The sequence below is a fragment of the Ranitomeya variabilis genome, chromosome 5 (genome assembly GCF_051348905.1).
Source record: "Ranitomeya variabilis isolate aRanVar5 chromosome 5, aRanVar5.hap1, whole genome shotgun sequence".
Taxonomy (NCBI): Eukaryota; Metazoa; Chordata; class Amphibia; order Anura; family Dendrobatidae; genus Ranitomeya; species Ranitomeya variabilis.
This window is the reverse complement of record NC_135236.1, coordinates 382,430,287-382,454,464: the sequence shown is the minus strand read 5'-3', so window position 1 is coordinate 382,454,464 and position 24,178 is coordinate 382,430,287. Positions and strand designations below refer to the sequence as shown.

Genomic DNA, 24,178 nt, shown 5'->3' with positions numbered 1-24,178 from the left:
GCTAATGAGTGTCATTTTTATTCTTTGGGAATGTGCTCATATGTTTACTCAGGTATGGGAGTACAATAAATTAAATCAGATGCCACCATGGAGGTTGATTATTTAACAGAAAGACAAGTACATCAGTTATTAGTCCCTAGAAGCGAAGGGCAAGTTGACCTTTATGTTCTTTAGAACAATAGTGAAAAGAATAAGTATTTAAGGCATGGAGTGCCCAGCATCTGGCAATGACTTCTCTTGTGTAATAGATATACTGTAAAGGTACCGTCACATTAAGCGACGCTGCAGCGATAGCGACAACGATGTCGATCGCTGCAGCGTCGCTGTTTGATCGCTGGAGAGCTGTCACACAGACCGCTCTCCAGCGACCAACGATGCCGAGGTCCCCGGGTAACTAGGGTAAACATCGGGTTGCTAAGCGCAGGGCCGCGCTTAGTAACCCGATGTTTACCCTGGTTACCAGCGTAAAAGTAAAAAAAACAAACAGTACATACTCACCAGCGCGTCCCCCAGCGTCTGCTTCCTGACACTGACTGAGCTCCGGCCCTAACAGCACAGCGGTGACGTCACCGCTGTGCTTTCACTTTCACTTTAGGGCCGGATCTCAGTCAGAGCAGGAAGCAGACGCTGGGAGACGCGCAGGTGAGCATGTACTGTTTGTTTTTTTTACTTTTACGCTGGTAACCAGGGTAAACATCGGGTTACTAAACGCGGCCCTGCGCTTAGTAACCCGATGTTTACCCTGGTTACCAGTGTAAAACATCGCTGGTATCGTTGCTTTTGGTGTCAAACACAACGATACACGGCGATCGGACGACCAAATAAAGTTCTGGACTTTATTCAGCGACCAGCGACATCACAGCAGGATCCTGATCGCTGCTGCGTGTCAAACTAAACGATATCGCTAGCGAGGACGCTGCAACGTCACGGATCGCTAGCGATATCGTTTAGTGTGACGGTACCTTAAGGCATGTTGAAATGTTCACATGCTGAAAAAGTAATGCATCTCGTAGTTTCTATTGTCTTTTCTGCCACTTGTTATCTTGATTTTGTACAAAGGCTGTAATTTATATCACAGACTGTACATTGCTCTGTTATAAAAGCAGCAGTAGCTATCCCCTTTATATATGTAAGTGTTCAGCTATGCTTTGTAGTAGCATTGAGTTCATTCCTAAAAACTCTGCCACAGCTGAGACCATTGTTTCAAACAGTATCGTCCATTTTTCCAGTGGAGTAACTAGAGTCCAATGTGTCACGGTGCCAAATTTGGACTTGGGCCCCTACCTGCATGTTGGTCAGATGTATGAGCCCTTGTAGCATTCTATATCCTATAAAGATACAGTTCTGGCAAAAATTAAGAGACCACTGCAAAATGTTCAGTTTGTCTGATTTTTCTCTTTATAGGTATATTTTTGAGTAAAATGTAAATTTTTCATTTAGTCTATAAACTTCTGACAACATGTCTCCGAATTTCCAAGCAATACATTTTGTATTTTTTTCTCACAAAGAAAATGGTCAAAATTAAAAACAAACAACCAGTGCTTTCAGACCTCAAATAATGCAAAGAAAACAAGTTCATAATCATTTAGAAACAACAATACTAATGTTTTAACTCAGGAAGAGTTCAGAAATCAATATTTTGTGGAATAACCATGATTTTTAATCACAGCTTTCATGCGTCTTGGCATGCTTTCCACCAGTCTTTCACACTGCTTCTGGCACAAAAATGTAAGCAGTTCTTCTTTGTTTGATGGCTTGTGACTATCCATCATCCTCTTGATTACATTCCAAAGGTTTTAATGGGGCTCAGGTCTGGAGATTGGGCTGCACATGACAGGGTTTTGATGTGGTGGTCTCTTAATTTTTGCCAGAGCTGTATATGTGTTTGCCCCTATACAATAATGTCCCCTATCCTGGCGCCTTCCTGTAATAATGTCCCCCATCCTGGCACCTTCCTGTAATACTATAACAATATTCTCCTTCCTGGTATAATGTCCCCCATCCTGGCTTCTTTTTAGAATAATGTCCCTAATCCTGGTGCCTTCCTGTAATATCCCCCTTCCCGGGCACCTTCCTGGTATAATGTGCCTCATCCCAAGCCCTTCCTGCTATAATGTCCCCCATTCTGGCCTCTTTTTATAATAATGTCCCCCATCCTAGCTCCTTCCCATAATAATGTCCCCATCCTAGCCCCTTCCTATTATAATGTCCCCAATCCTCACCCCTTGCAGTAATAATGACCTCCTACCTGGGCCTTTTCTTGGTATAAATGTCCCCACCCTGAGCCCTTTCCAGTAACAATGTTCCCCTTTCCATTCCAACACATTTACAATATATATATACGGTAGTTTCTTCTTCTTACCTTCCTCACCTGTCACAACGTGTGGCATTCACATCTATAGCTGTTGCCCAGCACAGTGCATGATGTCACTGCCATATGCTATCCATAAAAGGCACTTCGACGTCAGCTGCCGGCCTCTGATTGGCTAGCGGGAGGTATTGCAGTGCAGGGAGCCATCCAGTCTCTGTGCTGCAATACATTACAATGCAGCTGAATCCTTGGAGGCTCATATGTCTGAATTAGGGGCTGATGTTGGCAGGGCCTGGTCACGGTTGCACCCCCTACAACCGCGATAGTTATGCCACTGCATTTTGTGTGTCTGCGCCATGTTAATGTTACTAAATTATATGCATATATTTAAAGGGAATCCGTCCCTCAGATTTTTGCCACCTAATTTAAAAGCAGCATACTGTAATGTAGAGACAGAGATTCTGATTTCAGTGATGTGTCCCTTACAGGGCTGCTTGTTTTAGTTTTGACAAAACCTGTTTTATTAGCAGGAGATTGTCACTAGAGGACTAGTAAACCTTGCTGCCAGGTATTCTTTCATATTCATGAGCTCAGTGTAACCTTGCCCCATCATTGACTGGTAACTTTCTGCCTATGCACAGTGTTCACAGAAAGCTGCCAATCAGTGGGGTTATACGTGACTCAGCATTCAAAGAACTAGCATTTGTTATTTTACATGATGGGAATTGTTTGGAGTCCACTTTTCTTATTGTGAGGCAGTGAGTGGGATCATGTGCGAGGGTTGATATGTGTCCCCCAGGATGTGGACGGAGTCCTATTAATCCCGCTGGAGTGCCTTGTGTTCACAGCAGGATGTCTGTGAGTCACAAGGCAAAATAAAAGATTGGATGGGGTCCAAGTAGTGACTCAGTCAGGCTTGTAGGGAAACCCTTTAACTCCTTCCCGACCTGTGACACAGCGTATGCGTCATGAAAGTCGGTGCCAATCCGACCTGTGACGCATATGCTGTGTCACAGAATGATCGCGTCCCTGCAGATCGGGTGAAGGGGTTAACTCCTATTTCACCCGATCTGCAGGGAGAGGGGGAGTTGTACTTCAGCCCAGGGGGGGTGGCTTCACCCCCCCGTGGCTACGATCGCTCTGATTGGCTGTTGAAAGTGAAACTGCCAATCAGAGCGATTTGTAATATTTCACCTATGAAAATGGTGAAATATTACAATCCAGCCATGACCGATGCTGCAATAGCATCTGCCATGGCTGGAGACCCCGATCTGCCCCCACCCCACCCCACCGATCGCCCCCCCAGTCGTCCTTTTTGCCCCGATCTCCGTTCCGCTCCCCTCCTCCCTCCTGTCGGCTCCCCCCGGTCCTCCTGTCCGCTCCCCAGGTCCTCCGATCCCCCCCCCCGTGTTCCGGTCCCACCCCCCCATACTTACCTAGCTCCGATGTCCCTCCCGGTGTCCGGCCGTCTGCTTCATGGGCGCCGCCATCTTGGAAAATGGCGGGCGCATGCACAGTGCGCCCGCCGAATCTGCCAGCCGGCAGATTCGTTCCTGCACATTTTGATCGCTGTGATAAGTTCTATCACAGCGATCAAAATAAAAAAAATAGTAAATAAATCACCCCCTTTATCACCCCCATAGGTAGGGACAATAATAAAATACAGAAAATATAATTATTTTTGTTTTTCCATTAGGGTTAGGGTTAGGGGTAGGGTTAGGGGTAGGGTTAGGGGTAGGGTTGCACTTAGGGTTGCACTTAGGGTTGCACTTAGGGCTAGGGTTGCACTTAGGGTTGCACTTAGGGCTAGGGTTGCACTTAGGGTTGCACTTAGGGTTGCACTTAGGGTTGCACTTAGGGCTAGGGTTGCACTTAGGGTTGTACTTAGGGTTGTACTTAGGGTTGCACTTAGGGTTGCACTTAGGGCTAGGGTTGCACTTAGGGCTAGGGTTGCACTTAGGGCTAGGGTTGCACTTAGGGCTAGGGTTAGAATTAGGGTTAGAATTACGGTTAGAATTAGGGTTAGGGTTGGAATTAGGGTTAGAATTAGGCTATGTGCACACGGTGCGGATTTGGCTGCGGATCCGCAGCGGATTGGTCGCTGCGGATTCGTATCAGTTTTCCATCACGTTTACAGTACCACGTAAACCTATGGAAAACCAAATCCGCTGTGCCCATGGTGCGGAAAATACAGCGCGGAAACGCTGCGTTGTATTTTCCGCAGCATGTCAATTCTTTGTGCAATTCCGCAGCGTTTTACACCTGCTCCATAATAGGAATCCGCAAGTGAAATCCACACAAAAAACACTGGAAATCCGCGGTAAATCCGCAGCTAAAGCGCAGTGCGTTTTACCTGCAGATTTTTCAAAAACTGCGGAAAAATCCACACAAATCCGCAACGTGAACACATAGCCTTAGGGTTGGAATTAGGGGTAAGACTAGGGTTAGGGGTGTGTTGGGGTTACGGTTGTGGTTAGGGTTGGGATTAGAGTTAGGGGTGTGTTGGGGTTAGTGTTGGAGTTAGAATTGAGGGGTTTCCACTTTTTAGGCACATCAGGGGGTCTCCAAACGCGACACGGCGCCACCATTGATTCCAGCCAATCTTGCGTTGAAAAAGTAAAATGGTGCTCTCTCCCATCCGAGCCCCGACGTGTGCCCAAACAGTGCTTTACCCCCACATATGGGGTACCAGTGTACTCAGGAGAAACTGATCAACAACTTTTGGGGTCCAATTTCTCCTGTAACCCTTGGGAAAATAAAAAATTGCGGGCTAAAAAATTATTTTTGAGGAAAGAAAAATGATTTTTTATTTTCACGGCTCTGCGTTATAAACTTCTGTGAAGCACTTTAGGGTTCAAAGTGCTCACCACACATCTAGATAAGTTCCCTTGGGGGTTTAGTTTCCAAAATGGGGTCAATTGTGGGGAGTTTCTACTGTTTAGGCACATCAGGGGCTCTGCAAACGCAACGTGACGCCCGCAGAGCATTCCATCAAAGTCTGCATTTCAAAACATCACTACTTCACTTCCAAGCCCCGGCATGTGCCCAAACAGTGCTTTACCCCCACATATGGGGTACCAGCGTACTCAGGAGAAACTGATCAACAACTTTTGGGGTCCAATTTCTCCTGTAACCCTTGGGAAAATAAAAAATTGCGGGCTAAAAAATTATTTTTGAGGAAAGAAAAATGATTTTTTATTTTCACGGCTCTGCGTTATAAACTTCTGTGAAGCACTTGGGGGTTCAAAGTGCTCACCACACATCTAGATAAGTTCCCTTGGGGGTTTAGTTTCCAAAATGGGATCACTTGTGGGGAGGTTCTACTGTTTAGGCACATCAGGGGCTCTGCAAACGCAACGTGATGCCCGCAGAGCATTCCATCAAAGTCTGCATTTCAAAACGTCACTACTTCACTTCCGAGCTCCGGCATGTGCCCAAACAGTGGTTTACACCCACATATGGGGTATCACCGTACTCAGGAGAAACTGGACAACAACTCTTGGGGTTAAATTTCTCCTGTTACCCTTGGGAAAATAAAAAAATCAGGGCTAAAAAATTTTTTGGGAGGAAAGAAAACGTATTTATTATTTTCACGGCTCTGCGTTATAAACTTCTGTGAAGCACTTAGGGGTTCAAAGTGCTCACCACACATCTAGATAAGTTCCCTTGGGGGTTTAGTTTCCAAAATGGGGTCACTTGTGGGGGGTTTCTACTGTTTAGGCACATCAGGGGCTCTGCAAACGCAACGTGATGCCCGCAGAGCATTCCATCAAAGTCTGCATTTCAAAACATCACTACTTCACTTCCAAGCCCCGGCATGTGCCCAAACAGTGGTTTACCCCCACATATGGGGTATCAGCATACTCAGGAGAAACTGGACAACAACTCTTGGGGTCAAATTTCTCCTGTTACCCTTGGGAAAATAAAAAAATCAGGGCTAAAAAAAATTTTTTTAAGGAAAGAAAACGTATTTATTATTTTCACGGCTCTGCGTTATAAACTTCTGTGAAGCACTTAGGGGTTCAAAGTGCTCACCACACATCTAGATAAGTTCATTTGGGGGTCTAGTTTCCAAAATGGGGTCACTTGTGGGGGGTTTCTACTGTTTAGGCACATCAGGGGCTCTGCAAACGCAACGTGACGCCCGCAGAGCATTCCATCAAAGTCTGCATTTCAAAACGTCACTACTTCCCTTCCGAACCCCGACGTGTGCCCAAACAGTGGTTTACCCCCACATATGGGGTATCAGCGTACTCAGGAGAAACTGGACAACAACTATTGGGGTCCAATTTCCCCTGTTACCCTTGGGAAAATAAAAAATTCAGGGCTAAAAAAAATTTTTTGAGAAAAAAATTATTTTTTATTTTCATGGCTCTGCGTTATAAACTTCTGTGAAGCACTTGGGGGTTCAAAGTGCTCACCACACATCTAGATTAGTTCCTTGGGAGGTCTAGTTTCCAAAATGGGGTCACTTATGGGGAAGCTCCAATGTTTAGGCACACAGGGGCTCTCCAAACGCGACATGGTGTCCGCTAATGATTGGAGCTAATTTTCCATTCAAAAAGACAAATGGCGTGCCTTCCCTTCCAAGCCCTGCCGTGCACCCAAACAGTGGTTTACCCCCACATATGGGGTATCATCGTACTCAGGACAAACTGGACAACAACATTTGGGGTCCAATTTCTCCTGTTACCCTTGGGAAAATAAAAAATTCTGGGCTAAAAATCATTTTTGAGGAAAGAAAAATTATTTTTTATTTTCACGGCTCTGCGTTATAAACTTCTGTGAAGCACTTGTTGGTTTAAAGTGCTCACTATGCATCTAGATAAGTTCCTTGGGGGGTCTAGTTTCCAAAATGGGGTCACTTCTGGGGAGCTCCAATGTTTAGGCACACAGGGGCTCTCCAAACGCGACATGGTGTCCGCTAACGATTGGAGCTACTTTTCCATTCAAAAAGTCAAATGGCACGCCTTCCCTTCCGAGCCTTGCCATGCGCCCAAACAGTGGTTTACCCCCACATATGAGGTATCGGCGCACTCAGGAGAAATATCCCAACAAATTTTAGGATCCATTTTATCCTGTTGCCCATGTGAAAATTAAAAAATTGAGGCTAAAATAATTTTTTTGTGAAAAAAAAGTACTTTTTCATTTTTACGGATCAATTTGTGAAGCACCTGGGGGTTTAAAGTGCTCACTATGCATCTAGATAAGTTCCTTGGGGGGTCTCCTTTCCAAAATGGGGTCACTTGTGGGGAAGCTCCAATGTTTAGGCACACAGGGGCTCTCCAAGCGCGACATGGTGTCCGCTAACGATGGAGATAATTTTTCATTCAAAAAGTCAAATGGCGCTCCTTCCCTTCCGAGACTTACCATGTGCCCAAACAGTGGTTTACCCCCACATGTGAGGTATCAGTGTACTCAGGAGAAATTGCCCAACACATTTTAGGATCCATTTTATCCTGTTGCCCATGTGAAAATTAAAAAATTGAGGCTAAAATAATTTTTTTGTGAAAAAAAAGGACTTTTTCATTTTTACGGATCAATTTGTGAAGCACCTGGGGGTTTAAAGTGGTCACTATGCATCTAGATAAGTTCCTTGGGGCGTCTAGTTTCCAAAATGGGGTCACTTGTGGGGGAGCTCCAATGTTTAGGCACACGGGGGCTCTCCAAACGCGACATGGTGTCCGCTAAAGATTGGAGCCAATTTTTCATTCAAAAAGTCAAATGGCGCTCCTTCCCTTCCGAGTTCTGCTGTGCGCCCAAACAGTAGTTTACCCCCACATATGAGGTATCAGCGTACTCAGAACGAATTGGACAACAACTTTCGTGGTCCAGTTTCTCCTTTTACCCTTGGGAAAATAAAAAAATTGTTGCTAAAAGATCATTTTTGTGACTAAAAAGTTAAATGTTCATTTTTTCCTTCCATGTTGCTTCTGCTGCTGTGAAACACCTGAAGGGTTAATAAACTTCTTGAATGTGGTTTTGAGCACCTTGAGGGGTGCAGTTTTTAGAATGGTGTCACTTTTGGGTATTTTCAGTCATATAGACCCCTCAAATTGACTTCAAATGTGAGGTGGTCCCTAAAAAAAATGGTTTTGTAAATTTTGTTGTAAAAATGAGAAATCACTGGTCAAATTTTAACCCTTATAACTTCCTAGCAAAAAAAAATGTTGTTTCCAAAATTGTGCTGATGTAAAGTAGACATGTGGGAAATGTTATTTATTAACTATTTTGTGTCACATAACTCTCTGGTTTAACAGAATAAAAATTCAAAATGTGAAAATTGCGAAATTTTCAAAATTTTCGCCAAGTTTCCATTTTTTTCACAAATAAACGCAGAAATTATCGACCTAAATTTACCACTAACATGAAGCCCAATATGTCACGAAAAAACAATCTCAGAATCGCTAGGATCCGTTGAAGCGTTCCCGAGTTATTACCTCATAAAGGGACACTGGTCAGAATTGCAAAAAACGGCAAGGTCATTAAGGCCAAAATAGGCTGGGTCATGAAGGGGTTAAGGGCTTTTATTTTTTTAAATAAACTACAGGATGGTAGTGGGGCAGTTCACTCCCTCCAGCTGGTTCTTGCAAGTGGCTTGTGGCCACAGATTCCATTTAAAAACCCTGCAGCAAAGGTTGGGGTGTGTTAGTGTTGGTTTGCAAGCTGCAGAGCAGGTGGCTCTGCAGCATCCAGCTTATGTGTGCAGTCAACTTAGAGCCAAGGAAAGCAAATGCCTGGCGCTCCCTCAGCGTGACACAGCAACGAGTCTCGGATATGGACTGTTCTTGACGCATCGGCTGCGATTCGGAGAATACCTTCTGTTTTTCATTTGTAAGTTTTTAGACATAAAAGACATTTTGCTTTGAACGTTATTGGATCACTGCCTCATTACCGCACGGTGTGAACACTGCCGCACTACACTATACAGAGCTGTTGGGTTACATTCAGAGCTATTCAGATAAAGCTCATACACTTACCAACTAAGGGATCAGTGTAAGTACAGCAATTGAACCCCACTAATCAGACATTCTTGATACAGTTTACTTATTGTTTAAAACCCTTTTAATTTGTACAAAGAAACAAAGGTACAAAGGTGAATCTAATTAGTAAAATGGCTCAGTTATTATAGGGCAGTAAATTATTTCAGTCTCATCCTTTAAATGTAAGTTTCCAATGTGCTCTGTACATTTCAGGTCTTTAACCCTGATGCGCATAAAAACAATGGCCACTAAGGGGCCTTACCCCCTCATCTCCATTTTAAAACGGCGATTGGGAATAAGCTAATATCGCCCCCCAGAGTTGGAAAATCTTCGAGGTCTCACCTACCGAGAGCATATAACCTGGAGAATACAATCAGGGCTACTTTTTCTGGTCCCCGATCACTTAAAAAAAAGGAGATTCTGTGTAAAAATAATTTCTTTCTCCTCTGACATGATATAACATGTCAGAGGTGAGAGAAACTATTTCCCCAACCCCCCCTTTACCTTGGCAATAATGACTCCATCCCTCAGCCCTCTTCCTCCTCCTACCTATTAGTAGGTGACTTTTGATCACTGTGATAAACCCTATAACAGTGATCAAAAGCCCATTAATTAGTAAGTCGGACAGCACTTGGGCTGTGTCTCGCTGTGTACCCCCTTGATCATTTCTCCTCTGTGCCATCCCCCTAGTCAGAATAATTTTTTAATATTTTTTTTATTTTATCATTTTTATTTCTTTGATTCTTTGCTGTTAGGGTAAGACTTACGGTTATGGTTAGGCTTAGGGTTATGGTTAGGATTAGGGTTAGAGTTAGGGTTAGGGTGAGGCTTAGTAGTTAGGGTGTTTTCAAAAGTTTAAAAAATAATGACAATATGATATCAAACTTTGTGTAGTACCTTTGGGTTCAAAATCCTCACTATAACCCTGGATAAAATTCGTGAGGGGTGTAGTTTCCAAAATGGGGTCACTTGTGGGGGGTTTCTGCTGTTTAGGCACCTTGGAGGCCCTGCAAATGTGACATGGTGATCACCATCTCTTTCAGCCAAATTTGTGTTCCAAAATCAAATATTGCTTCTTCAATTCTGAACCCTGTCAATTCTCCAAACAAAACTTTTTGACTGTGGAGTATTGCTATACTTGGAAGAAACTGGTAGCCAAAACGAAGAGATCCAGAATAAAGTGAATTAAAGTTTTTTTTGAAAAAATTATAAAATGCATAAAATGCCCAAGCACCCTAACATAAGGTGGAAGGCTAAGTGCAGTACATAATTCAATAATATCAAATGCACGGTAGTAGCTCCATAATCTCATATTGTCCGGTACACCTCTAGCTGCCTCAGCATGCCCATAATGCATAAAATACCAGTGTATAAAATCCATATTTTATAATAATATCTACCTGCAATCAGCACAGCGTTCCACCTCACCCCAACGCGCGTTTCGCCGCAAGCTTTTTCCAGGGGCGTGACTCTTGTGTTCATAATAAAATTTATATTTTAATCTTAAATCATTGGTTGTTGATCCATATCTATAGGTGTTATATATTTATATAAAAATGATGCAGATGTAAAACAGGCATATGGGAAATGTTATGTATTCATTATTTTGTAAAGCATGACTAACGTTTAAGAATATAAAGATTAAAAGTTTGAAAATTATGATTTTTTTCAAAGTTTTCACCAAAATTGCGATATTTTCACAAATAAGTGAAAGTCATATACAACAAGTTTTACCACTATCATGAAGTACAATATGTCACTAAAACTTTTGGGATCCATTGAAGCGTTCCAGGGTTATTACCACATAAAGTGAAACTGGTCAGATTTCTAAAATGTGGTCTGGTCATTAAGGTCAAAATTGCCTCCATGACTAAGGGGTTTAATGTCATCATATTTATTTATTTATTGTTATAGGACATTGCAAAGTTTCCAGAAAAAGATAATACTGTTCTAGGGGAAGGAGGAATAACACTTAGTGGAGGTCAGCGGGCAAGAATTTCTCTAGCAAGGTAAGGCTATGATTATATTTTAAGCTTCCAGCACCATATCTTATAACAGCTATTACCTTGCTTTGAATAAATGTCACACAGAAAATCCACTGCAATAATAAAGTCACTGTCTGTGGTGTTGGTAAGTAATCCTTCTGTATATGTCAATTTTAGTAGTAGCTGGCAGCCATCTTAAAGGTCACCTACCTTGGTTTTTCATGGCTCCATATACCATAAAACATATTTTCTATAGAAGATATATTGTATACATACATACTTTGCACATGGGGAAGGTAAAAAAAAAGAAGCAAAATAGCTTTTATTTTATAGGCCGAACCCTAACTTCAGAGTGAAAAATATTTACAACCATAATATTATTTCTTCTTTCAAAACAAGACAAAGACCCACAACAGGCCTGAGCTAGACTACAAGCCTTTGTGCAGTTTCATTGATAGATTAGATTGGAAGGGGAGGATTGGGGGCTAAGGTCCATTCTTACAGTCCTGAGTTGGTTTGGGTACCTAGCAGGACCTAATTCATTAGATTCCTTGAACAATGTAATATAGGTCCTCACCTCCCGCATCGGTGCTGTTCCAGCTATATCGGCATCAGGTCTTCCTTCGCTCTCATGACGACATTGTTGTAATGGCACCAATGCGAGAAGTGAGTATCTATGGGTTTTTTTTATTTTACACAAGATTTAAGAAGGAGTTGACTGAGTGGTGGACAATCTGTCTAAGATCTCAGATAGTCGAGAGCAACTACATAGCTGTAAAATTAGAGTCAATCTTTTCCCTGGAGATAGAGAAAGAAATATGTTTTGTAAGTTATTCCCTAATTTGCAAAGAGTGGTCTGATTCCAAAAGAGAGGTGCATTTGCCCTTATTAATGTTATATAAATTCTCATAAACTCCTCAAGTATGGCTACAAAGTTCCTGTTCTAATCACCAAATTCCTAATAGAGACACTGAAGGTTGTCCCCAGCGTGGTAATTTTTCTGGTCTAATAACAGGGCTGTCCAAGGTTTGCTTAGTTCTGCATGTGTAGTAGTGGTCATAGCATGCTTATGAGGGGACTCCATTGTGAAGTGCAACTTTATGTTGTGCCAAAATTGCACTTTTTTGTCTACGTCTGAAGCTAAGACATTAGGCTTTACTAGGACTGATCTCGATAATCACAGTTTTGCAGTTACTTGTAAAGGGACAGCTATATGGCATACACTCCATTAGTATGTAAGGAGTCCAGGAGGCCTCTCTGCCGCAAAGACACCATTATTGTAAATAATGCATTTTACCTCTGGGGCCTCTTACATATTTTACATTGGTGCCCAGGGACTCAAGTGAAATTACAGCTTGTTGCAGAGTAGCACAAACATGACAAGGTTTCAGTGCCTCAGTAACAAAAGGATGCAAAAAAGTTGCATTGTATAACAGAAATAAATCAGACTTTTGCCATTCACTCACAGGGTAGGGTCAGCTGCATGTGACCATAACCTTGCCCACCTTGATGGCCAATTGACACAAGATTTTGTTTCGCCATTGGCCTGCTTTGTCACTTGGTATTCATACTTTGAAAATGGCGCCGGTCTGATGCAGATACGCGTTGGTATTAATAAACAATGATCTAGAATCCCATGGCTCTTCAATTCCGCAGCGCAGCCTGCCTAAATGTGACCATTTCCATTTTTCCATTATACTTTAATACTTTTTGTAATAGCTCATAAAGAATGTAACATGCAAATTAAGAATTAAGTATCAGTGTATTTCTGACTTTCCAGAGCCGTATACAAGGATGCTGATCTCTACTTACTGGACTCCCCATTTAGTTATTTGGACTTGTTTACAGAAAAGGAAATATTTGAGAGGTATGTTCTAAGAGCTAACATTATATTTGGGTCAAATATTATCAACACATTTACTTTCTTGTAAACTCACACGGCAGACGGTGGCTCAGTGGTTAGCACAGCAGCCTTGCAGCGCTGGAGTCCTGGGTTCAAATCCCACCAAGGGCAACATCTGCAAGGAGTCTGTATGTTCTCCCCGTGTTTGTGTGGGTTTCCTCCGGGTTCTCCGGTTGCCTCCCACATTCCAAAGACATACTGATAGGGAATTTAGATTGTGAGCCCCATTGGGGACAGTGATGATAATGTGTGCAAACTGTAAAGCGCTGCAGAATATGTTAGCGCTATATAAAAATAAAGATTATTATTATTATTTTGTCTAATTTTTCTTAATAGCAACCTAAACTTACAATAACAGTATAGATAAGTATCATTTCATATAAATATGAGAAGAATACAAAACAACAAAATATGAAGATACAAAAATAAGAGGGCAAAACAGTAATTGCCTGAATCATTAGAATAAGAAAGTTGACTATGATGTCAATTTAAAATTAGTTATATCACAAATTGTAAAGATGTGCGTGAAAGAACAGATAAAAAAAATTGTAAAGCCACAGAAGAAAAACAACTTTTAAGTGCTTTTGTAAGCAAATTACCAAATTGTAAGGTTCTGTTCACATTGTGTTGCAGTTTTGTTAAGAAGGGAAACAACAATCCAATATTGGTTGAGTTAAGCAACAACAAACCACAACAAAAACATCTGTATTGAGATTTTCTCACAACCATAAACTCTGGCAATGCCCAATAAACCTACTAAATCATAATGGGGTTTTACATAGATGTCGTTCCATTACTGGATGATACTGCATGTAGTGCTACTTTTTCCTACCAAAAATAATTACATCTTATAAAGCCTCCAATGCTGAAGTGAACCGTTTTTTTATTGTCACTTTACCATCCTAGCTTTAGGGGGGGCTTTTTTAAATTTTTACATTGATGACTTATCCTCAGAATAACCTGGCAGTATGGCATGTAGTACAAATGTGGATATGCCTGGTACTGTAGCTCAATCTAATAAAGTGAGAGGGGCTGTGCTACAGTACCTGGCACAGTCACATTCATGAGTATGTCATGGGTCATGGTATTATTGTGAAGGTAATCTCTGGGTAGGCTATCAATGTAAAATCCTATTGTTGCATAGTGATAATTAATCACCAATCAAGCTAAAACTTTGCAATAGAAAAGTTTTCAATTAACTTTTGCAAATGTATCTTTCCCCATATAGCTTGTAGAATATTTTCTGATCTTTAAAGTACAACAGAGACTTGTTAAAGTTATTCACCATATTTTATATTGAATATGACATTTTCTCCATATTTTTTAAAATTAACTATTGTTGTAGACACATATTAATAGGAAGCCTTAAATAATGCAACATAAATGCACTCTGTGAGCACAGAATGACTGTTCAAACCAAGTCCCTCTGTTCAGTGCTTTATGGTAGGGCCAGTCATTTAAATGCACCTTCCCATCTGCTTTTTTCCCCTCTATCTTCAGTCCCCCTCTTTTTCGATGGACAGCTCTGGTTTCTTAGAGACAGAAGGGAGGAGATAGAGGGAAACAAAGCAGGTGGGAAGATGTATTTAAATGATTGGACCGGTCATGATGCACCGTGCGCCTGGACTTACTTTGAACAATCACTCTGTGCTGACAGAGTTTCTTTAAAAGTATTTATTTTATATATTTATTTTGGTCTCTAAAAATTCACCTCAATTAGACCTTGCTCTAAATACACATGCATTTACACATGTTGATATGAGCATTAAAGAGGCTTCTATGGTACCTTCAAATAGCCTATTGGCAGGGATGACAAGAGTTGACCCACACCAGCATAATACTGACTGACTACACTTTAGATAAACTATCAATTTAATACCATGCACTGCCAATACTTCATTTACAAGTAGGAATTTGCTTTAATCTGATGTAAACATTAAAGAGGCTGTTGACATCTGACTGGCTGGAGTGACAAAAGTAGCCCCCACCTACACCAATCTAATGATGATTGTCTATTCTAAAGCTAGGTCATCAATTTAAAAGGTTGGATAGTACATTTTCTCTAAAAAGGGTAAACATTTTTGTGCTGATTTATTTCTTAATATATCTTTACAGTAATTGGAGCTTTTTTATTACTTAAAGCGAAGATGTAACTTGGCCCAATGTGTATGTAACACATGTACCAGGGATTGGATCCAACTACTACTTCTGCACCCAACATAGCTACTGACTAGATACAAAGGGCTAAATCCTTTTATAGAAATTACTGTCACTAATGTGACTTAAGCATTTACTGCAATGTTTATATATTGAACTAAAATAACAGTAACATTTCCCTAATGGTGCATGGAAGTAGCCATTCTTTGGAGCTTTGAATTGGTGAGTCAGAGCTCTTATTGCTATACTTATATACCATAAAATTATTCTGCCAGAATTTTAGACTTAAAGTAGAAAATGACGATTGTAGGAATAATGGGTTCAATCCTGCACTGCCGCACCAAGGGATTAAGGATGTATGAGGCCAAATATCCAGGAGGTAAAATATGTGATTTGTCTATGTGTTTCGAAGTAGTAACACTTCTTCTTCAAGGACAAACCACAGTATATTTGAAGAAGTGTTGCTACTTTGAAATATCTGTGCTTAGTCCTGAAGAAGAAGATCTGTGGTTTGTCTTGAAGAAGAAGCGTTTCTACTTCGAAACGCAAAGAAAAATAAAACAAATTTTTATTCTCCTGGATCATTGGCTTCATTCATCTCTAATCCTTTGGTCCAGCAGCACAGAATTTACCCCATTTTTCTTACAATCATCGTCCTTCCTTTGGTGGGTCTGCAGCAGCTGTATCCAATCTATGGTTGCGTTGCACAGCCTGAAGAGGTGAGCAGTTTTTTCCTGAATTACATTCTAATTTGTAATAGGATAAGACCCTGTTTGCGCTATTGTTCTTCCAGCCTTTCCACATGACATTAGGTTAAACGTTGAACTTTTGCTTTAAGGTGTACTAAAACTTGGGTTTCTAATATGTGCTGAATAGAGTTGGTGTGAATCAATTCAAATTACCAGAAGCCTTGAGAATAGCTGTGAAAACAGCCTCTGTGGCTCTTCTCTTGATTAGCTAGCCTGGAGGGCCAACACATGTGGATCACATCGCTACAATAATATTACGTCAGAACGGCTAACCAATAGATGTCATGTCCCACGACTTGGGAAATCATTCAATGTTTGCATTGTTTGTGTTTTATCCTTCTTTCTAGGCAGAAGTTTGCTTTTCCCTGTATTTTGTCCCAACTCTCTCACTGTAGTCCTGTGATGTATGTTTGTTCACGCCCTTATTCTCCATTTTGTCATCATCACCATATCTGTATGCATCCTACTGCATGTACTCTGTTGAATATTCCTTTTTACCTGCTACTTTCATCATAATACAAGAATTTCGGTTAAAGCAATCCTCTTTTCCTGGAGTCTTCTTACATGAGATCGTGGCTGAGTTAAGCTATCTGATAAATCGGTATGAACGTGAGTACAGGTCAATACGGAAGCGCCCAAAAGAATAGGTCTATCCAGGCACCACTGCGTTCTACATACCCATGAGTCAGAATAGTAAAAAGGAATATCCTGCCTTCAGAGACAGTAACTCAAGGTCTGTGCTGAACCCCAGTGGAAAAGGACATTTCCCAGATACACAGTAACCCAGTTCCCAGCCAGACCCCAGCGTGCATAGAAGCACACACTGCAGATAAACAGTGAGAAGTATAACCCTCATCATCCACTCATCCTGCCTGCAAACAAATCATGTCTGAAGCGAGGTATACAATGTCCCTACCAGACTTACAAACACAGGAAAGAGACCTAGATCCCCATCCACCAGCTAGTGAAAGAGGAAAACGTACAGTTAAACCTACATGGAAAGTCATGGAGAATTTAGAGACTGAAAAATGTGTTGTATATAGTGATGTGTCTTCACTGTGGGAGAAAGTGCTGAGTCACATAGACACTGTATCAAGGCCTGCTTCTCATGAGTTACCACTTGAGGGAGCCCTAGAACAATTATGCACAGCATACCAAAGGTATATGGAGAAGACTGACCAATACATTATTCTCCTGAAGAAACTGAATTTGCCAGAGACTTTAAAAGAATTGCAAAGTTTCCAGCAGCTTAATTCTGAAAGGGACTGCACCGTACGCGACATTAAGACAAAGATAGAGGCTAAAATTGCACGGACACCAGATGCATCATCTCGCTCATCCAAATCGTCTAAGCACTCAAAACGCTCATCTAGGTCAAGTTCATCAAAATATTCCACTCTCAGCCAGCAGCTTATAAGGGCACGTGCTAAGGCAGAAACGTCTAAGATACAAGCAGCCTTTGCGCAAAAGAGAGCAGAAATGGATGCAGCCACAGCACAAAAGAGAGCAGAAATAGAAGCAGCCAGAGCAGAAATGGATGCAGCCACAGCACAAAAGAGAGCAGAAATGGAGGCAGCCACAGCACAAAAGAGAGCAGAAATGGAGGCAGCCACAGCACAAAAGAGAGCAGAAATGGATGCGGATGCAGCACGCAAGGAAGCTCTGGAGAAGGAATGTGAGCACGCAACAGCCATGGCGGAGTTAAGGATCCTGGAGCGAGCTATCAGTGGGAGTCAAAGAGACAGCATCAGTTTGTGTGAAGTGGAGGCGGAGGACCCTATTGAACGCACAAGAGACTACGTGCTAAGCCAAAATGGCGAACAGCAGATCATCACTAACACTCCTGATGGCGTTCATGCTTCTCCAGGACACCAGGATGCCGATCCACTTACAGAACCCTACACTCAAGGTCAGTACAATGCTCCCAAACTTGAACTTCCTTCGTATTCCAGTATGCGCCAAGACCATGCATCTCATCAAACTCCACAGGCTATTATCTACACGCAACCCAATATACCGGCAGGTCATTATACTCTCGACAACCGCACAGTACCAGCTCCGCATGTAGCAGAGACTATACCCACCAAACCGGTTGCTGGACTAAATGCATATGCCACTCCATACTTACCCACATTTCAAGGCCAAGACGTCTCCACTCCTATGTACAACACCGCTCAGCCCACATTCGTGCATCCTAAGTCAGAAAGAACAGACATGTCCGACTTCGCAAGGTACATGATTCGCCGCGAACTTACTAAAACCGGTCTCACAAGGTTTGACGACCAACCTGAAAATTACAGAGGTTGGAAAAATGCCTTTAGAACCGTAACTAGTGACCTTGGCATCACTGCTGCCGAAGAGCTGGACCTGCTAATCAGATGGCTAGGACCACAATCCACAGAGCGTGTCAAGAGACTCAGGTCTGTACATACCAGTAATCCAATGGCTGGTCTCATGGCTGCATGGGAAAGACTAGAGAAAAACTTTGGCAGTCCAGAAGCCATAGAGGATGCACTGTTCAAGCGTCTACAGAGTTTTCCAAAGATATCAAGCAAAGACAGTTCAAAGTTCCTGGAGCTCAGTGACTTGCTGTTAGAGCTCCATCTGGCCAAGGCAGACACCCACCTACCTGGCCTCAGCTATCTGGACACTGCTCGTGGAGTAAATCCCATTATCTCCAAGCTACCGTACAACGTGCAAGAAAGGTGGACTACACTAGGGTCAAAATACAAGAAAGACCATCAAGTGTCATTTCCTCCATTCTCCTACTTCTGTGAGTTTATAAAAGACGTGGCAGAGCGCAAGAACGACCCAAGCTTTTCTTACCAAGAATCCAGTGGCCCAGCTTCACCTCCTTCTAAATACGTCAGCGCACGCTCGAACGACAGAAACCGCAGGGGTCCAGTGTCAGTGAAGAAGACGGATATTCTTCCCTTACCAACACCAGCCCCAGACAAGAGTAACAAAGGTGAAAAGATAGAGAACCCAAATCGTGAATGTCCCATCCACAAGAAGCCACATCCCTTAAAAAAGTGCATCGGCTTCAGGAAGAAACCGCTCCTAGAACGCAAGGAGCTTCTAAAGAAGTTCGGGGTATGCTACAGATGTTGTGCTTCTACTGAACACCTTGCTAAAGACTGTAAAACTACAATTAAGTGCATGGAGTGTGACAGTGAGGACCACGTACAAGCACTCCACCCATTCCGTCCTGACTCTACACTTACTCCTTCCCCCACCACGAGCCATGGCGGGGAGGACGCAGCTCAAACTGCAAGCCATACCACAATATCTTCTTCATGCACAGAAGTCTGCGGAGAAGACCTCTGGGACAAGTCCTGTGCGAAGATTTGCCTGGTGAACGTATATCCCAACGGTCACCCAGAGAAAGCCGTGAAGGTGTACGTCCTTCTGGATGATCAGAGCAACCGATCACTTGCAAGGTCAGAACTCTTTGATATGTTTAACTTAAAGGGAAATGCCTACCCTTACACCTTAGGTACCTGCAGTGGTGTTACAGAGGTTTATGGGAGAAGGGCCAGTGGTCTTACAGCGACATCTCTCGAGAACACCGTCGAGATACCGTTACCTACACTGGTCGAGTGCAACCAGATTCCATCCAATCGAGAAGAGATCCCAACGCCAGAGGCTGCTCTTCATCACCAACATCTCAAGGGGATAGCAAACAAGATACCAGCCCTCAACAACAGTGCAGATATCCTGATTCTGCTTGGCAGAGACATTCTCCGGCTGCACAAGGTGCGTCAGCAAATTAATGGACCACACGATGCACCATTTGCCCAACGCTTAGATCTAGGCTGGGTAATCATAGGCAATGTTTGCATACACAAGATGAAGAGACCTAACAACATCTCCTCTTACAAGACACACATCTTGTCAAATGGTCGCAGCACCCATTTCCAACCATGCCCACATCACTACTGGGTGAAAGAGAAAGTGAGCAACACCAAGTGGCAACAGGAATCCTTCAACAACATGAACACACTCCAGTCCTGGGAAGAAAACCTCGGGTCATCAGTGTTCGATTCCACAAGTAATGACAACAAGTTGGCACCCACAAGGGAAGATAAAGAATTTATAAAGGTTATGGATAAAGAATTTGTTCAAGACGACTCCAACAGTTGGGTAGCTCCTTTACCCTTTCGTTTCCCAAGAGTGAGGTTGCCGAACAACCTGCAGCAAGCAACTGCAAGGTTCTCATCCTTAAAGCGTACCCTAAAGAGGAAACCAGAGATGGAGAAGCATTTCATTGACTTTATGCAGAACATCTTTGACAGAAATCATGCTGAACCTGCGCCACCACTGAGGGAGGGAGAAGAATGTTGGTATCTTCCATCCTTTGGTGTCTATCACCCTCGCAAACCTAATCAGATCAGAGTGGTGTTTGACTCCAGTGCTCAGTTTGAAGGCCTCTCTCTCAATAACCTGCTCCTAACTGGGCCCAACCTGAACAACAGCCTCCTTGGAGTATTGATCCGCTTCAGACAAGAACCTGTTGCCATAATGGCCGACATTCAGCAGATGTTTCATTGCTTCATTGTGAAAGAAGACAACAGAAACTATCTTAGGTTCCTATGGCACAAGGACAACAACGTCAACAATCAGGTCATAGACTACCGGATGAAGGTCCATGTCTTCGGCAACAGTCCCTCACCTGCTGTGGCGATCTATGGACTGAGACGGACAGCCCAGGAAGGTGAGAGAGAGTACGGTTCCGATGCTCGGCAATTTGTAGAGAAGAACTTCTACGTGGACGATGGGCTCAAGTCCTTGCCCACAAGCGAAGATGCAATTGACCTACTCTCCAGAACACAGGAAATGCTATCCACATCAAACCTCAGACTCCACAAGATTATCTCTAACAGTCAAGAGGTAATGAACGCGTTTCCATCTGAGGACCATGCCTCAAACCTAAAGGACCTCAACTTGGGTTCCGATGTTCCTCCAACACAGCGCAGCCTTGGTCTACTGTGGGATATCAAACGGGACACCTTCACTTTCCAAGTGTCACCCTATGACAAACCCTTTACCAAACGAGGAGTCCTATCTGTCATAAATAGCATCTATGATCCTCTCGGGTTTGTAGCACCCATCACTATTCAAGGCAAGATACTGTTAAGACAGCTTACGGCCGAGAACACGGATTGGCACACCCCGCTCCCAACTCAGAAACAGCAAAGGTGGGAGGCGTGGAAGAAGTCTCTGAAGTTCTTAGAGCAACTCCAAGTCCCACGTTGTTATTCTCCAAGATCACCTTTGACTGCAATCAGAAGAGAAGTTCATATTTTCTCTGACGCATCTACAGAAGCCATAGCCGCAGTAGCTTATCTGATGACCTTAGGAGCTAACAAGGTACACTGTGGTTTCATCCTGGGTAAAGCCAAGTTAACTCCAAAGCCTGCACACTCTGTACCCAGACTCGAGCTTTGCGCTGCGGTATTGGCAGTAGAAATTGCTGAAGTTGTACAAGACGTAATGAACGCGTTTCCATCTGAGGACCACGCCACAAACCTAAAGGACCTCAACTTGGGTTCTGATATTTCTCCAGCTACACTCCTTACACAGAAGATTGGAGCCGCTACAGTCCCACCTGGGAATTTCGATAACAAGGACATTTACAAACGTCAGTGGAGACAAGTTCAACACCTGGCTAATGTGTTTTGGCATCGCTGGAAGACCGAATATTTACACTTGCTTCAAAACCGTCACAAATGGCAGACGCCCAGTCCCAATCTCCAAGAAGGAGACCTTGTTCTCTTAAAGGACAAAGAGGCTCATCGTAATGACTGGCCAATGGGACTTATCACCAAGGTCCTACCCGGTGAGGACGGAAAGACTCGTAAGGTAGAAGTTAAGGTGACAAAAGGGGGCTCTACCCGAACCTTCTTCCGCCCGGTCACTGAACTCGTGCTGCTTCTACGTAAGGAGGATACCACATGAACTGAACATGCTCCTGGACGTTGTTCACGGCGGGGAGCGTTCCTCCTCATTCCCCAGTTTATTGAATGTTGACATTTTCCATTGGATTGAACCCTTAACATTCCCATTGGATTCTGGGTTGGTGGAAGAGTTTGCATGTTTGCGGCTTCCCCAATCTGAAGATGGGTTTTATATACTTGAACTTATCTTTCGGTGTGATCTACGGGTCAACAACAACGAGTTGGACTTAAAAATCTTTTATGTTTTATTATTGCATGCACGTTTTTCTTCCTCTTGTTTTTTCAGGTTCGAACGACTTCGAAGAATTACGGACATCGTGAAATCCAAGGATTTCAGACGGGGAGTGTCATGTCCCACGACTTGGGAAATCATTCAATGTTTGCATTGTTTGTGTTTTATCCTTCTTTCTAGGCAGAAGTTTGCTTTTCCCTGTATTTTGTCCCAACTCTCTCACTGTAGTCCTGTGATGTATGTTTGTTCACGCCCTTATTCTCCATTTTGTCATCATCACCATATCTGTATGCATCCTACTGCATGTACTCTGTTGAATATTCCTTTTTACCTGCTACTTTCATCATAATACAAGAATTTCGGTTAAAGCAATCCTCTTTTCCTGGAGTCTTCTTACATGAGATCGTGGCTGAGTTAAGCTATCTGATAAATCGGTATGAACGTGAGTACAGGTCAATACGGAAGCGCCCAAAAGAATAGGTCTATCCAGGCACCACTGCGTTCTACATACCCATGAGTCAGAATAATAGAAGAGCCAAGGATGCCACTAGGAAAGATGGGTTTTTAGGGCTCCCATCCGGCAGCCACAGATATTGATGTGGCCAAAGGACCGGGTCCTGATATTTAATTTTCACGAACTCGGAATTTTAAACTTGTCATTCTAAATGGAATATAAAACACAATTTATTTTAAAAGTAGTACAGTGTACAAAAAATATATATGTATGCTGTATATTCAATATTTTATGTAGATTTAATAAGATTTAAAAAATATTGCAAGAACAAGTTTACATTTTTCTCCTCAAAACCCTTAAAATACAAGGAGAGGAAGTACCGTAGTTCATAGGAAGATTTGAAGATATAGTATTATCTACCATTGTACTATTTTCATTATAAAAAATCTGTGAAAAATAAATTTATAAAAATAAATGCTTTATGTAGGACTATTTTTTAGTCACGAAATATATGCACATTAAGTTTAATAAACTTTGTTTTTTCTTTTAGCTGCATCTGTAAACTAATGGCCAACAAGACCAGAATTCTTGTTACCTCAAAATTAGAACAACTTAAGAAAGCTGACAAAATTCTCCTGCTGCATGAAGGCAGCTGTTATTTCTACGGAACATTTGCAGAACTTCAAGATAAACGTCCTGACTTCAGCTCTCAGTTGACGGGGATTGATGCATTCGATAACTTTAGCGCAGAAAGGAGAAATTCAATATTAACAGAGACCTTGAGGAGATTCTCCATCGAGAATGATCCAGTAGTTGTTAGAAATGAAGTAAAAAATAAGTCATTCAAGCAAGCAGCTGAATTTATAGAAAAGAGAAAAAACTCAATTATTAACGCTCGGAAATCAAGCCGAAAATTGTCTATCATGCAAAAATCTCAACCACAAATGAGTGGAATAGAAGAAGAATCTCCCACTGAACCCGAGGAAAGAAAGCTCTCCTTAGTTCCAGATTCAGAGCAAGGGGAAGCAATTCTGCCAAGGAGTAACATTCTTAACACTGGACCAACTTTTCAAGGTAGAAGAAGACAATCTGTGTTGAACTTAATGACTGGTACATCAGTTTCACAAAGTCAAGGTGCCTTTGGAAGGGGAACATCAATTAGGAAGATGTCGATGGCCCCCCAATCCAAATTGTCACCAGAATTAGACATTTATAGCAGACGGTCTTCACAGGACAGTGTTATGGAAATCAGTGAAGAAATTAATGAGGAAGATTTAAAGGTACAAACAAGTCTTATACTCTTACATTATTTATATCAGAATGTTCAATGATTAGTTTTCTGTCCATTGTGCAACTTTTACAGCACTATTTCCAAGAAGTTTAGGGGAAAGTTGGGCAATCACTGCTCCTCAAACACACTCTAATTTGCAGCAGAAAGTGGCAGACA

The 24,178-nt window shown here is 42.4% G+C and overlaps 1 protein-coding gene across 2 annotated transcripts in view; it reads left to right on the top strand.

The window, feature by feature from the left end:
* CFTR (CF transmembrane conductance regulator) overlaps nt 1–24,178 on the top strand; it is a 262,694-nt gene that overhangs the window by 111,168 nt on the left and 127,348 nt on the right. For both annotated transcript variants that reach the window (XM_077265003.1, XM_077265004.1), the window contains exons 12-14: nt 11,209–11,303; nt 13,060–13,146; nt 23,282–24,011. In XM_077265003.1, coding sequence (XP_077121118.1) covers nt 11,209–11,303; nt 13,060–13,146; nt 23,282–24,011 — 912 coding nt within the window. The remainder of the gene's footprint in view (nt 1–11,208; nt 11,304–13,059; nt 13,147–23,281; nt 24,012–24,178) is intronic.